Consider the following 16,054-nt stretch of genomic DNA (forward strand, 5'->3'; position numbering starts at 1 on the left):
TTCAATATTCAATTGTGGTATTACAGAGAGAAGGAATTAAACCAACAAACAAACATACAAAGGAGGAATAAAACAAACCATTTCAAAGGCATACTACTACTACTACTAAGCCTGATGAAGGGTAAAAATAGGAAAATTGTATTGGAAAGGATTAGCGATACCATCCTTCATGTATGCATGGAAGTCCTGAAACTTGACAAGAAAACTGTAAATGAATTTCAGAAGATGGACAATGAAGTCTTTAGAACAATTTTGAAAGCACCAAGGTGCACAGCAAGTTGTGCGTTAAAAACTGAAATAGGGGCCTCTTCCTGCCAGCTGGCACTAAAGTTTATGAAGAATAAACTCTTCTACCTACCTGAAACATACAGTGAAGAGTGGTGGAAATAGGCTCCTATATGAGATAACCATGTAAAAACCTGGATAATGCAAGTAAAAGAATATAAAACATAAACTTAAGTAAAATTGAAGGAGGTAAAGACAAACTGTTAAGAGAAATAATAAAGAACTGGGACAGAAAAGCATGGCAGAAAGCAGTGAATGAAAAGTCAACATTAAGAATGCAGAAAATTTAAGAGAAGAATCCTGGTATGACAACACTGAAAAAACAATACAGATCGGTAGGGCCAGACTAGGTACTTCTTCCCAGCCTTATCCCTATTCGGGGTCGCCGTTTTTAATGAGTCTCTTCCACCTACCTCTGTCCTGTGTCATTTCCTCCCATACTCCCTTCTCCCTCATATCTCTAATGCAATCTCTCAACCTGGTCTTCCTCTCCTTCGTGTTCTGGTCTTCCTCTCCTTCGTGTTCCATCCACCTCCACTTCCATCATTTCTCTTGCCATGTGTTGCTCTTCTCTTCTCATCAGGTGGCCATACCATCTTAACCTTGCCTCTTGCACTTTCTTTGATGCTTTAGTGACCTTTACTGTACCCCTAATATGTTCATTCCTAACCTTGTCCGTTTTGGTTACTCCTCTCATCCACCTAAGCATCCTCATCTTTGTTAGCAGGCCACTCACAGTCGATCTGGTCGTACGATGAGAACCGAGTGGGAGGAGACTCCAAACGAGTGACTGCAAACTCACGCAACTGCCCAGTCTGTATAATTAGTCAGTCTCTTAAGTTGTCAGCCACAGAGTTCGGACGTGGGCGGAGGGATTACCTGATAATGAACCATATATGCTTAGATTGTGCCGTTGTAGCCAATATAACAATTTTAAAAAATCGCGAAAAAGAATATTGGGTCAATGATTGGTTGTTGAAGAAAGAAAAATTGCACATTTATTGCTTTTAAAGGAAATACGGGTAGCTCCCAGTGATTGCTATGATAAACTTTAGGGTGGACGAGGCAACATTCAATTTTGTAGGAAGATAATAACGGTCGTGCAAAAGGACACATGCATGGCGAAATCCACAGTGCCCTATGAAAGGCCAAGTGCCACACTACGCTACTTAGCGACTGACTGACTTATCAAGATGTACGTAGAATTGAGTGTGGCCATATCGCCCAAAGATCTTGGAAGAGTCATGTTGGAGACATGTTAAGCTATTTGGACAACACTCTGCAAAAACTATATAATATAGATAAATAAAACTCATGTATACATATTTGTATCTTTAATAAAAAAAAATAAACTAGCTTTTAGAAACTCAAAATAATTAACTCTTCTACAAATATACCAAACAGTTTGTAGTGTATAAAATTAGTGTAGGAAATTACAAAAGTGAAAAGGTAATAAATCTTTGTGTAACCAGTCATTACACTACACTAATTCGCAATCAGCACCAAGTACATACAAGTAAATTATAAGGGTGTGAGGGAGGTTTCTTTACCTCCCATTATGGTTTGACTATTACATTGTCTCCAGTTCTCCTTTAAATCATATATCATTTAGTAGCTTTTTAGCATATATTATTTCGTTTATTTTCTTATTTTTCTTTTACTTTGGAATATAACTGATTAAACGTCCTGAGCAAGGCACCAATTTTTTGTTTTGTTTTTGAGAGATTAATTTACGTATTGTATAATATACATTACTATTAAACACACACACACATATATATCTATTACTTAATTTGGTCATTTTAAACCTTGTCGTTACTCCAAGATCTAGAAACGCTACGGCCTTCAATATCCAACATCACTGTAGTGAATGAAAGTTTTATGTAATTTAATTTTGTTTACACTCATACGGTATTTGCAAATATATAAAATTTTACAAATTCAGTATGTAAAGAAATAAGAAAAATATGTATAAATATCATATCTAAGGGACGACACTTCTTATGCACCACTTCCTGATTTCTTTGATGTCTCTACTCTCCTTAATTCTTTCCGATATGAAGGTCTTATATTTATTATTTATCTTCTTGTTCACCATTTCTTTCGTTGCATCAGGACACTTTTTCTTTAGTTTCTCAAATATCGATTAATAAGCTGCATTTCTTTTGTGTTTGTCAGAATATTCTTTACTATTTATATTCCGCAGACATTGCTACGACTTATAAATCTCGAAGAACCCCGTCCAGAACTCTTTATCTACCGAAAGTCTGACATGTTCAACGATATCCACATCTGCGCCGTTTCTTGGTAAATGAATTTCCTAGTTCATCAAGCCTTGTCGAAGACACCACTCATGGGCAAACTATCAGTTTTGAAAGACTTAATCTGAAAAAACCCTATTTGACTGTCGTGTCGGACCGTGAGTTCATTCTAACCTAAACTGTCAGGTTTGTCGATCCGGCTTGCTGTCGGGCTTGATCAGATCTGACTTGACTAAAAAGGCCATAGGCAAGATCTTTTGCTTCTCTCTGTACTTTTTCCATAATTTGTCTTAGAGCGAAAATACCATCCACAGTGGTGAGCCCCTTCACGAATCCTAGTTGCTGTCTACCGATGGGCCAGACTAGGTACTCTAGGATTAAATGATAGGAATAGGATAAAAGGAAAAAATACAAAATGTTTGTTGTGAAGAACAAAATGAAAATTTAGAACATTTCTTACATTACTGTCCAGTATACAATGAGATTAGAAATATAGTTTTGTGCAGCAACCATATCAAGAAAATAAGAGGAAATTAGTAGCTAATATACGTACTCTTATTGGTAGATCTACTGAGGGAGGAAGTGGAGAATAGGAAAGATTTTCTTAAAGAAATGTGGTATTTCAGAGAGAAGAAACCCAGATTAACACAAAGGAGGAATAAAACAAGCAACGGAGCCATTTCAAAGGCATATCCCGCCTATTACTACTACTACTATTGCTCAATTTCGACAGCCATGCAGCAAGAGAAAAAAACTAGCGAATTATGTGAGATATGTTCTGAAATTCGTGGCGAAAACGTTATCATTAGGGAAAAGTGAGTTGCCTTTAATTTTTTCATACGCAAGCCTGCCAGCTAGGCTATTCTACGTAATATAGTTTGTTTCAATACCGGTCTCGCTAGCCAGCTAGTACAACATACCTAGTTGGAGTGAGTTAGGGTAAACTATCACGGACGATCCATCGTCATCACGCTGGCCGGGTCTTATTCACTCGATATTTGATTGGTGAAAATATAATAAAATTACAACTTTAAGCATACCATTCAAAAGATTGAAGTTTCGTCAACATAATATGATATATGAAAGCCCCATACGAACTAAAATAAGCATGTGACGCTCCTCGTAAAATAAGTTTTCAAGGCAGTTTTGAAATCCAATAAGGCGGCTATCGTCAAGCTGGCCAGTCTAATCACGGACAATCCACCATCTTTCCCAGCCTTCCCAGCACTCATTTGAACAATGTTAGCGCATATAGGTATGTAACGTTTATTGATCTTACTCAAGATTGCAGTTGTAATCAGCACAATAAAACAACATTTTGTTGCCTATACAAGTGAAAGTATGAAACTTGTTCCCGGAGTCATGGTTTGAACTGAATTCATTTTTACCTTGTAATCGGTGGTTTTATCCTTACTGCCATCACAACTGAAACTCCACAGTGCTTATTTGATTGTAATTATACACATTATTGGTCTTAATCCACTCCAAATTGCACTTGAACCACGTTGCTGTTCCTGGTTCATGAGCGCTCACTCCACAAACACAGTTACGAGGAGCAGACAACGACACTGTTTATGAGATGCAAAGCTTTATTCCCTAATTGTTTACTTTAATCATTATTTAGTTTAACTTTACTTTGTTACTTCAAAATGTTTACATATTTAATTCATGTCTATTACAGTAGGGCCCCGTGATAAGTAAATACCCATGTTATCCTGGTACCCCCCCCCCCCTGAAAATTGCTTTAAACTGCCTACTTTAATAATTAACCCACCCAAGACCACTATTTCAATGTTTGTAACTGCCTACTTTAGTTCAAGCACCAAATATTTCTTCAACTATCACCTTAAACTAAATTCAAGACAGTTTCAAAGTTATTCTTTCCTATCTTCAATTTCCCCTGCATCAGATCAGCAAACAAAATTTTAATTACCTAACAATTCCTTTCTTTTTTTATGATTTGGCTGCTGCACCAAACTAAAAGTACATAGTATATCTATTTCGTGAATGAACATATTTATGATAAAAAAACATGATTTACTGTAATGTACAGCACCCAACTATAATATTAATGCATAAACAGCAAAATACAGCAATAAAAATCTAGTTTTGTCTTTTGTTTATGTTTAGAATCAGCTGATGGACGTTTATTACCGAAAGAATTATTTAGGAAAACAATTTAGTTGCTAAAAGAAACTAATTTATTAATGGAATTATTAGTATTATTAATTTTGTACATAATAGTTTATGATATTATGATACAGTAATTCATATTTCATTGAGAGAGAGAGAGAGAGAGAGAGAGAGCAGCTTGTGACGAGAGTAACTTGAATAGCTTGAGATAGCAGCTTAGGACGAGAATAGCTTGAGAGAGCAGCTTAGGACTAGAGTACTGTTGACTATCTTAGCTCGAGAATAATGAAATTTGTATTTTAAATATTTTATGATGATAAGAAATGAAACATGGATAGTGATAAGATATTCTCTTGTATACTGTTATAATATGTGATAATCATTGAGTCGACTATAAAAGTTGTATTGAAGCACAGTTTCCTAAATCACAGAAAGAATAAAAATATGGCAACACATATTTTTATTCTTTCGGGGACCATCTTGTTATTTTATTACGATAATAATAGATCAGTATTATAGTTTTTTTTTCTGTAAGTGGAGAGAGAGAGAGAGAGAGAGAGAGAGAGAGAGAGAGAGAGAGAGAGAGAGAGAGAGATTTTGCTATTTACATTCATAGTATTTGAAAATTTGTGAATGAGTTTTATTCTATAAATGCATTTAGTTATGAAAAGAAGAAGAAAACAGTAATTAGCGAATCTTGCTCTATGATAAAATTCGTGATTTCGTTAATTTTCCGGAATATACGTAGCATTTGGGCTTCACAAAAAAGTAAGTAAAGTGATTTATGACAGAGTTTAGAGGATATGTACTTACGTAAAAATACATCGGTACTTTGTAGAACGGTGACGTCACGGTGGTCATATGTATTTTTTTCGTGAATGAATATACATTTATGATAAAAAATAGTCACTGTACTACTTAGAGTACCATACTGTAATACTCATGTAATCACATCAAAATAAAGTAATCAGTGCTCATTGTATACTGTAAACATGTAAAGTGTATTTTTGCTTTTGAAAAATGAATTCCCCAAGGAATTATTCCTTGAAGAGGCTTTTCATTATGAAGATATGCCAATAATATATAAGATTTGCATTTTATTATGAATATATGACAATATTATATAAGGTAAATATGGTTTTATTACGTTTACGCTTCGTCGCCGATTGCAAACAACATACGATAATCTATGACAATTATCGTTTGTATGACTGCAGTGTTCAGAGAAGTTGATTACGTTATACCAAAACAATAATGAAGTTCGAATTGAAAATTTATGTTTTCCTAAATGTTATTACTACTGTAATTAAACTACTACTATTAACATTTCTAAAAGGTTAAGAATGACAAAGGTGCTGTGAAGTGTAACTCAGTGTTTACATTTCTGCTGGCCGCTCAACTACAAGTTGATGTCAATGACGTGGAATTATTCCATGAATAGGCTATATGAAGATATGCCAATAATATCTGAGGTGAGAATGGTTTTATTACCTTTATTGTCAGTTAATATCATAATGTGAATCTGTTCGTGCATTTGCTGGTTATCGGAACCGGACGAGGCTTAGCCTACCACCGACAAGCCCACGATGCTGAGATTCATACCAGCGATATATAGACTGAGAAGTGGTCCAAGGAAAAACCCGTGATTAACTGAATCCGTGATTGCTGATCCGCGACTAAGCGAGGCCCCACTGTATCCCTTTATTGCAACCAAATTACCCCGAAAAATTATAGATATTTCTAAAGTAGATACAATCTAATGTTTCTAACCTTGTCATACATCTGGCTGCCGAAAACCATCGCGGAGCAGACAATGATTAGTGGATTATTTATTTATTTTTTTTGCTAGCACTTTTCATTGATTTAAGTCTATAGGCTATTAGTGTTTTGATTTTTTTAATAACTGTATGCCAGAAATAAATGTAACCTATAATGTTTGCATGCTAAGAATGGCAAAATCATCATTGCCACATTAGTGGAGCTTCACACATACGCCAATGCATTATCATAAACTGTTTCTTTGAATTCTAGTTGTCATAGTAATGCAATAAAGATAAAATTGCTTTAATATTTATGTATAGGCTATATACTTCCAATGCATAGGCTAATTTCACCAATTTCCACATTTTGTGTAAGTCTTATACCCAGTTTGGAGGGTGAACACATACCAATTGGCAACAGAGAGAGAGAGAGAGAGAGAGATAGAAGGGAAGGTGAAGGAAGGAAGAAGGATAAGGGTGGCAGTGGAGGTGGGGGGAGAGGGTAGGTGGAGCTTTTTACTGCTGTGTTCGTATCCATTTCTGGATAATGGAGTTTTTGTCTCTTGGTACAAGGACAAGTGTCGTTATTCTTCACGATTAGTGATTCACGATAGCCTTATAAATTATGGCACTGGGTGTAATACACTATCCGTAGCAAAATCTCGTTCAGATACGAGTGTTCGTTACAGAACTATTGCCAAAAAACGTGCTTGCACTGTCTCTGAAACCCATAGTAGGTATGGTGCTTAGTTGTCAATCAAGTTTTTTGTAATCAAGTATTTTTACAAGCTAGCCATTGTATAAATTTGTATTTTTCTCAGTCAAAACATATGCTCCTCAATGCTAATTTTCCTCTTTTTACGATTTTCTGGTCATTGCAAATTTGGCCCTATTAATTTCTTGTAGTGCGAAAACAGATAAAGAGGCCCAGGGAGCGAAAGCGATTGCGTCACACTATGGCGGTAATCTGGCAGTAAAACATCTTCATATATCCAAAAAGTAAATAATAAAGATATATATGCGCATTACGATTATAACAATTACATGAATAGCTGATAATAATCTGCATGAATAACAGGTAAACTGTTCTGCAAGAAAGTTGAGTATAGCAATTAATTTACAATAGGTACGTAAGTCAAGATGTCGTGACGTCATAATATAGGACTTAAAAAAACTTTCTAATTCTGAAAAATAATTACTTAAATTTGAGTCAGGAATCGAGTTACTTTTTCAATAACTAATATTTTCAAATTAATCATCATGAATATATAAAATATTGATGTTTTACTATGTATTTAAATAATTATCTAGTGCACGCTTTGTCGTCATCTTCTACCAAAACAGTAGCTTCCTTAAAAACGTCGTGGCCAGGGACGTCTTCCGATTGTTGTGATGAAAGTGCCCCAGCGTCTATGGGTACAAGTGGTGTGCGGATTTATCACAGGAAATGGGAAGTTTGTTGACACAAGCGACTCCACAAACTTCAAGATGGCGTCAATCTTCTAAGTTATTTAATCGTAAGTAAAAATTTCTAAAGCGTTTTGGTGAAGTTTGCACTGCGTTGGCCACCCTTTTTATTACCCTCTGTTTAAAGCTTTAAATTTGGCCTTAATTTCTAACTTTGGAGAAAATACTTACTTCGAAAGGAGAGTAGAGGTCTTTAGCTGCGTCTCTCACCAACAAAACTCGTGACTGATGACCACCTCCGGTGTCAGGACACGTTATAAGTACTTTTTCGGAGGGTGTCCAGCCGTGACCGTGGATGTGTTGGCCAGTCCATGCTGTGTTTTACCCTAGTAGTATGCCGTAGTCTGCGTGTACTATTGAAGCTAATAGGGTAAACAACCAACTGGACTAGCTGAGCCACTGACTACCGCGTTTGAGGCCACCCTCCAAAAAAGTACTTTAACACGTCCTGACACTGGAGATGGTCATCAGTCATGAGTTGTTGTTAGTGAGAGGAACAGCTCGAGACCTCTACTCTCCTTTCGAAGTAAGTATTTTCTCCAAAGTTAGAAATTAAGGCCATATTTTAAGATTAAACAGAGGGTAATGAAAAGTCTCGCCAACGCAGTAGCACACTACCTCCATGATGCGTTCAAAATTTTTACTTATAACTCGGAATATTTAGAAGATTGACGCCATCTCGATGTTTGCGGAGTCCCTTGTGTCGACAAACTTCCCATTTCCTGTGCTAAATCCGCACACCAATTGTACCCATAAACGCTGGGGCACTTTCATCACAACAATCTTAAACACAAACTTCCAACCACTACTTTTTTAAGGAAACTATGATTTTTGGTAGAAGAAGAAGAAGGGTGTACTAGATAATTATTTAAATAAATAGTTAAATGGCAGTATACGGTCATGAATTGCATAAATATTTTTACATATTCATGAAAATATTCATTGTTGAAAAAGTAACTAAATTCCTGACTCAAATATCAACAGTTTTGCTTGTGAACGGTACCTATGGCGATCTTTGTGCTCTTCAATTGTTTATCAGTGTTGCCAATTGGTATGTTTTTACCCTCCAAACTGGCTATAAGACTTACACAAAACCGGGGAAATAAGTGAAATTAGCGTATCTATTTGTAGGTATAGGGTAAACAACCGACTGGACTGACCAATCCGCGGACTACTGCGTTTGTTGCCACCCTCCGAAAAAGTACTTTAACACGTCCTGACACCGGAGATAGTCGTCAGTCATGAGTTGTTTGTGGTGAGAGGAACAGCTCGAGACCTCTACTCTCCTTTCGAAGTAAATATTTTCTCCAAAGTTAGAAATTAAGGCCATATTTCAAGATTAAACAGAGGGTAATGAAAAGTGTGACCAAACGCAGTGCACACTACCCCCATGACGCTTTCGAAATTTTTACTTACAACTAAAAATGTTCGAAGATTGACGCCCTCCCGATGTTTGCGGAGTGGCTCGTGTCAAACTTTCCATTTCCTTTGCTAAATCCGCACACTACTTGTACCCATAGACGCTGGGGCACTTTCAACACAACAATCGTAAACACCGACTTACAACCACTACTTATCAAAGGGAACTACAATTTTTAGTAGAAGAAGAAGTGTGCACTAGATAATTATTTAAATAAATAGTTAAACGGTAGTATAAGGTCATGAATTGCATGATTATTTTTACATATTCATGATTATTAATTTGAAAATATCGTTGTTGAAAAAGTAACTAGATTCCTGACTCAAATATCAACAGTTTTGCTTGTGAACGGCACCTCCGGCATTCTTCACTCTCTTCAATTGTTTATCAGTGTTCCCAATTGGTATGTGTTTACCCTCCAAACTGGGTATAGACTTACACAAAATTGGGGAAATAAGTGAAATTAGCGTATCTATTTGTAGTATACATATAAGACTTACACAAAACCAGGAAATAAGTGAAATTAGCGTATCTATTTATGGCATATATCCATATTAGAGCAATTTTATCACTATTGCATTACTATGACAACTAGAATTCATGGAAACAGTTTGTAAATGTATCGGCATATGTGTGAAGCTCCACTAGATTGGCAACGATGAGTCTTTTTGACGTCTGCTAGTATCTACTTTGAAAATATCTGTAATTTTTCGAGGTTAATTTGGTTGCAAAAAAGGGATAATAAGACATGAATTAAATAGAAATTTTGAAGTAACAAAGTAAAGTTAATCTAAATAAAGAGTAAAGTAAACAATTATGGGAATACTAAAGCTTTGCACCTCATAAACCGTGTAGTCGTGTGCTGCCCGCAACTGTGTTTGTGGAGTGAGCACTTAGGAACCAGGAACCACAACATAGTTCAATTGCAATTTGGAGTGGATTAAGACCAAAACATGTATAATTACAATCAAATAAGCACTGTGGATTTCAGTTGTGATGGCAGTAAGGATAAAACCACCGATTACAAGATAAAAATGAATTTCAGTTCAAACCATGACCCCGGGAATAAGAAGTTTCATTCTTTCACTAAAATAGGCATCAAAATGTTGTTTTCTCGTGCTGATTACAACTGCAATCTTGAGTAAGATCAATAAATGTTACATATATATATGCTAACATTGTTCAAATGAGTGCTGAGAAGGCTGGGAAAGATGTTGGATCATTTGCGGTTATGAACGGTACCTCAGTCAGTGGACGCCATATTGGATTTCAAAACTGCCTTGAAAACATATTTTACGAAGACCTCACATGCCTATTTTAGTTCATGTGGTGCTTTCATATATCGCATTGTGTTGACGAAACAATCTTTTGAATGGTATGCTTAAAGAAGTAATTGTATTCTTGTTTCACCAATTAAATATCAAGTGAATAAGGCTGATCTGCACGATGACGATGGATCCACTGCATTGTTTCCCCCTATAGTACTACCTAAGTATATCCTTTTGTAATATAGGTAATACTAAGTACTAAAGGAAACAACCGACTCGACTAGCTGAGCCACTTTCCACCGCGTTTGAAGCCACCCTCCGAAAAAGTACTTTAACACATCCTGACACCGGAGATGGACGTCAGTCACGAGTTGTTGGTGGTGAGAAAGGGTAGTTTGAGACCTCTACTCTCCTTTCGAAGTAAGTATTTTTCTCCATTTACTTTCGAAGTAAGTATTTTCTCCAAAGTTAGAAATTAACCCTTAAACGCCAACTGGACGTATTTTACGTCAACATTTTTTGTCTCTCGGGTGCCGACTGGACGTATTTTACGTCGACATACAAAAGTTTTTTAAAAAATTCGCGGGCGGAAAAATACTTTTAGGCCTACCAGCCGAAAACTCTTGAATCACGCGCCTTGGGCGACTGGGAGTTCACAGATCAAGGTGTTGTTTTGTTTACAATCGTTACGCAGGCGCGCAAGCGCGAATTTCTTTCTTGCCGCACTAAAAAGTATCTGTGACACATCTCGGAAATTTATTTCGTCACTTTGATATAATTTTTGTACCATTTAAATTAGCTGTTACATGGAGTATTATATATGAAAATGTGTGCATTTTTATGTAGAATACAAAAAAAAAATACTCATGATTGTAGCTTTTATCAGTTTTGAAATATTTTCATATAAATAACGATAAGTGCCAAAATTTCAACCTTCGGTCAACTTTGACTCTACCGAAATGGTAAAAAAACGCAATTGTAAGCTAAAACTCTTATATTTTAGTAATATTCAATCATTTACCTTCATTTTGCAACTGATTGGAAGTCTCTAGCACAATATTTCGATTTATGGTGAATATATGAAAAAACTTTTTCCTTACGTCCGCGCGGTAACTTCCGAAAAAAATCATACATGCGATTGTGGTAATGTTTGCACCATTTTAAAATTAGCCGTTACATAAAGTTTTATATATGGAAATGTGTGCAATTTCATGCACAATACAACTAAAAACAACCCATGGTTGTAGCTTTTATCAATTTTGAAATATTTTCATATTAAAAATGATAAGTGACAAATTTTCAACCTTCCGTCAACTTTGACTCTACCGAAATGGTAGAAAAACGCAATTGTAAGCTAAAACGCTTATATTCTAGTAATATTCAATCAATTACCTTCATTTTGCAACAAATTGGAAGTCTCTAGCACAATATTTCGATTTATGGTGAATTTATGAATAAAATAAAATTTTCTTTACGTCCGCGCGTTAACTCTTCCGAAAAAATCATACGTGCGATTGTGGTAATGTTTGCACCATTTTAAATTAGCCGTTACATAAAGTTTTATATATGAAAATGTGTGCAATATCATGTAGAATACAAAAATAAAATAATTGAAGGTTGTGGCTTTTCTCATTTTTGAAATATTTGCATATAAATCACGATAAATAGAAAAAAACCATGTTCGGTCAACTTTGACTCTACCGAAATGGTCGAAAAACGCAATTGTAAGCTAAAACTCTTACAGTCTAGTAATATTCAGTCATTTATCTTCATCTTGAAACAAATTTGAAGTCTCTAGCAAAATATTTAGATTTATGGTGAATTTAAACAAAAAAACTTTCCTTCTCTCCCCGCGCGGATTCTCTGCCACAAATCTCCGAAATGCGTACGTCGCATTCTCGGAATATTTGCTCCGTTTCATATTAGGCATTTCATAGAGTTTTATATATGAAAATATGTGCAATTTCATGTTAAATAAAACGAAAAATATTTGAAGGTTGTAGCTTTTCTAATTTCTGAAATAATTGCATATAAAAAAAAATATATAAAAAAATTTGACATTTGGTCAACTTTAACTCTTCAGATATGGTCGAAAACTGCAAGTGTAAGCTAATACTCTTACAGCATAGTAATATTCAATCATTTGTCTTCATTTTGAAAGAAATTGGAAGTCTCTAGGACAATATTTAGATTTATGGTGAATTTTTGAAAAAAATATTTGTTCACGTCCGCGCATTACGAATTCATGCATTATTTTGTGATAATTTTCTCTGTGTTGCTTTTATCGTTTTACAATGTGTTATATACCAAAATGATCGCAATTTAGTGTTCATTACAACGAAAAAAAATTAACTCGTTACCTTTAACCGTTTTGCGCATAGCGCGATTTGAATACAATTATATATGAAATTTTGTTTTCGCGCTATCATATATCGCATTATTTATATATGATAATGATAATTTTTTTTTCAGTTCTGATGGTTGCATACTAAACTTCAGGCAATGACAAAAAAAGGAGCCAAAAATGAACTCTTAATCTTGAAAACTAAGTGCGCTGTGATTTTTTGAGGAGAAAAATTTTTCCGCTTCTGCGCTCACTCTGAGACCGCCTCGGCACACGGAAGACGATTTTTAATATACCCCTTCGCCGTTTAAGGGTTAAGGTCATATTTTAAGATTAAACATAAGGTAATGAAAAGTCTGGCTCTACCTCCATGACGCTTTCAAAATTTTTACTTACAACTCGGAATATTTAGAAATTTGATGCCATCCCGATGTTTGCAGAGTCGCTTGTGTCAATAAACTTCCCATTCCATGTGCTAAATCCGCACACCACTTGTACCCATAGATGCTGGAGCACTTTCTTCACAAAAATCGTAAACAATGACTTCCAACCACTACTTTTCCAAGAGAACTACGATTTTTGTTAGAAGAAGAAGCGTGCACTAGGAGAGGTGGGGGATGGACCGTAGGCTTGCTAGAGATTGTAGGGGTATGCTTTGAGAAGCCAGGGGTTGGGGGGAACAGGTGTAACAGGAGGTGCAATCATGGGGTTAGGTTGCTGGGGTTGCGATGCCGCAATTTGTCCTGATAGCAAGGAGACAAGATACTTGAACCGCTGGTTGTCTTCCTGTTTTGCTTGCTCCATCTGTAGTCTGAAGTTCTGCTCCTCTTGTCGTCGTCGGTGTCTTGCTCTTGCATGCTGGAAGTCTGCAGAAAGTTTATAAGATGAAGTATGTCATTATTCTGGTCTCCTGACCTATTGGGAGTCAGGTGAGGAGGGAGAGTGGTGCTGGTATCTTCATCAGCAGTGGGGAGGTGCACAGGTACCTCGTCTCTCATCAGACCGTCCGTTTGATCCTCTGCCTGATCCGCTGTCTGATCTTCTGTCTGATCCGCTGTCTGATCCTCTGTCTGATCCAATAAATCGATTAGCTTTTCCTCTTGCTGAGCCATATCGTGTTCGGTGTCGTAAGAGAGCTTGAAATCTGTAGAATACCAGAAAAATATCCAAGTCGCTGTATGTAAGCGAAAGAAAGCACTTTGGATATTTAAAAATTACAATGTTTGTCAGTGCGCTTGTGAAATAAGCGGCAGTTGGGCGAGGTGAGTGAGTGTGTGTTTATGTACTTGCGACCAGAGGGGAGGCGGGTGGGGTGAGCGTGTCTCTAGGTGAGCGACTCGGGCCTCAGTCACCATCGATGCGTGACGAGGGGAGGACATATGGTGCGGCTGCCGAGAAAATAGGTGCTTGAGTTCAAATGTCCTGAGGAAAGGTTGGCAACAAACAAACAAGCAAGGACACTAATATAATACAACACAACACTATAACACACTGTCACTCTAACCCTGCACTGCACAAACACTGTACTGTATCACTCTTGGAGACACTGTAGTCTTGTTGTTAATATCTTGAGTTATTGTAAGGGGTCCAATGTGCGAGACGAGAAGTAAACGGCAATGGCGGTCGTCTTCTTGGAATCCATAATGTGCGGTTACTCACTCCGCCATGTGTGGGATGCTGCCACATACATCCATGTAAGGAATGGAATGAAGGGTGACAAATTAAACCCGTAGATTCTTTAAATTCTTGTATAATGAAGATATACAGACATCAATGTGATAGCAGCGGGAAGCAGGTCCATGCTTGTCAAAACAATGACCACTGGACAGTGACTGATTTTGCACACGGCGGGAAAAAAAGCAGTGACACATCTAATTACATTGTTGCCACGATGCATAATGAGATAGTGGTCTTACAATATGTGCAATGGGAAAAGATAAATGGAAACATAAATATCATTCTTCTACAAAATAATAACAAAGCAAATGTACATTAATGTTCATAAACTGTACGTAATGTAAGTAATATACAGCATAACATTAGATATCTATACAGTAATGAGTGTTTTGCAATAAAAAAAACCGTGAATGATTGTGACATAAATAAAGTGGTCTGTTGCAGCCCATCATAATCTGACTTGAGATGCTGTGTACAAAGCTGCAAAACATTAAGTATACAATGGTAGTGGCAAGATTAAAGGTGTTGCACCTTTCAAGAGGATTACCCCTGTACTGTTTGAGTTGTGCTGGCTACCTGTCCAAGCTACAGTAATGTTTAAGATGTGTATGTAATGACTCAAAAAGCTATCGGGTATTGAAAATACTTGGAAAATGTCTTGCCCATAACACAGCCAGTAGATGATGTCAACACTAGAGTAACTACAGGTGGTTTCAAGTTATCCAGTTCGAATGTTGATTTAAAGCCTTTAATTTACTGCTCAATAAACCTCTTATATGATATCAGGAAGGCTGAAAATGTCAGTCTCGCAAAAAAATTAACGGCTCCTAATCTCAAAGTGTTATAACAGTGTGGGTGGATTTGGCAAATAAAATGGAGTATGCCATAAAAATTTGAGGTGTGCATCATTATATGGTGAAGGAGTTTGCTGGTCTTCCGGAATGCCTATGGTGGGGTGTGACCTTAGAAAGAAAGGAAGAAAAGGAAATGCTTAAATATTTATAGTTGCCCTCTATGTTATGTAGTACTTTGTTCTTGTTCTCCCCTTACCTATCCTGACCCTAAGTCAGTGGTTCCCATTTTTGTTAGATAAAAGATAAGTGGAATGTAATGGATTGACAAAGTATTTAAAAAAAAAGTGTCACAGTTACATGAAAACCTGTCAGAAAACCCATTGTCACATTTGATATACAGTGGTCCCCCCGTATTCGCGGGGGATGCGTACCAGACCCCCCCGTGAATAGTTAGAACCCGCGAATGTTTGGAACCCCTATGAAAATGCTAAAAACAGCCTATTTTGTTAGTTAAAACTGAAGAAAACCCACTAAAAATTTTCATACTTGGTTTTTTTAATAGTTTTATCACAAAAAGTGCATTTTATGATGAAATTCATAAAAAAAACCAGGAATTTGTGGATATTTATCATAGAAAAATACCGC

At 36.4% G+C, this 16,054-nt stretch overlaps 1 protein-coding gene across 4 annotated transcripts in view; it reads left to right on the plus strand.

The window, feature by feature from the left end:
- LOC135226604 (ATP synthase subunit C lysine N-methyltransferase-like) overlaps positions 1-16,054 on the plus strand; it is a 99,275-nt gene that overhangs the window by 27,365 nt on the left and 55,856 nt on the right. For 2 of the 4 annotated variants that reach the window (XM_064266331.1, XM_064266337.1), the window contains exon 2: positions 2,492-2,592. In XM_064266331.1, coding sequence (XP_064122401.1) covers positions 2,558-2,592 — 35 coding nt within the window. In that variant the 5' untranslated portion in view covers positions 2,492-2,557. Of the gene's footprint in view, positions 1-2,491; positions 2,593-3,172; positions 3,362-16,054 lie in introns of all 4 variants that reach the window. The other 2 variants (XM_064266322.1, XM_064266314.1) reach the window with 1 other exon arrangement.

This window comes from Macrobrachium nipponense, chromosome 20 (genome assembly GCF_015104395.2).
Source record: "Macrobrachium nipponense isolate FS-2020 chromosome 20, ASM1510439v2, whole genome shotgun sequence".
Taxonomy (NCBI): Eukaryota; Metazoa; Arthropoda; class Malacostraca; order Decapoda; family Palaemonidae; genus Macrobrachium; species Macrobrachium nipponense.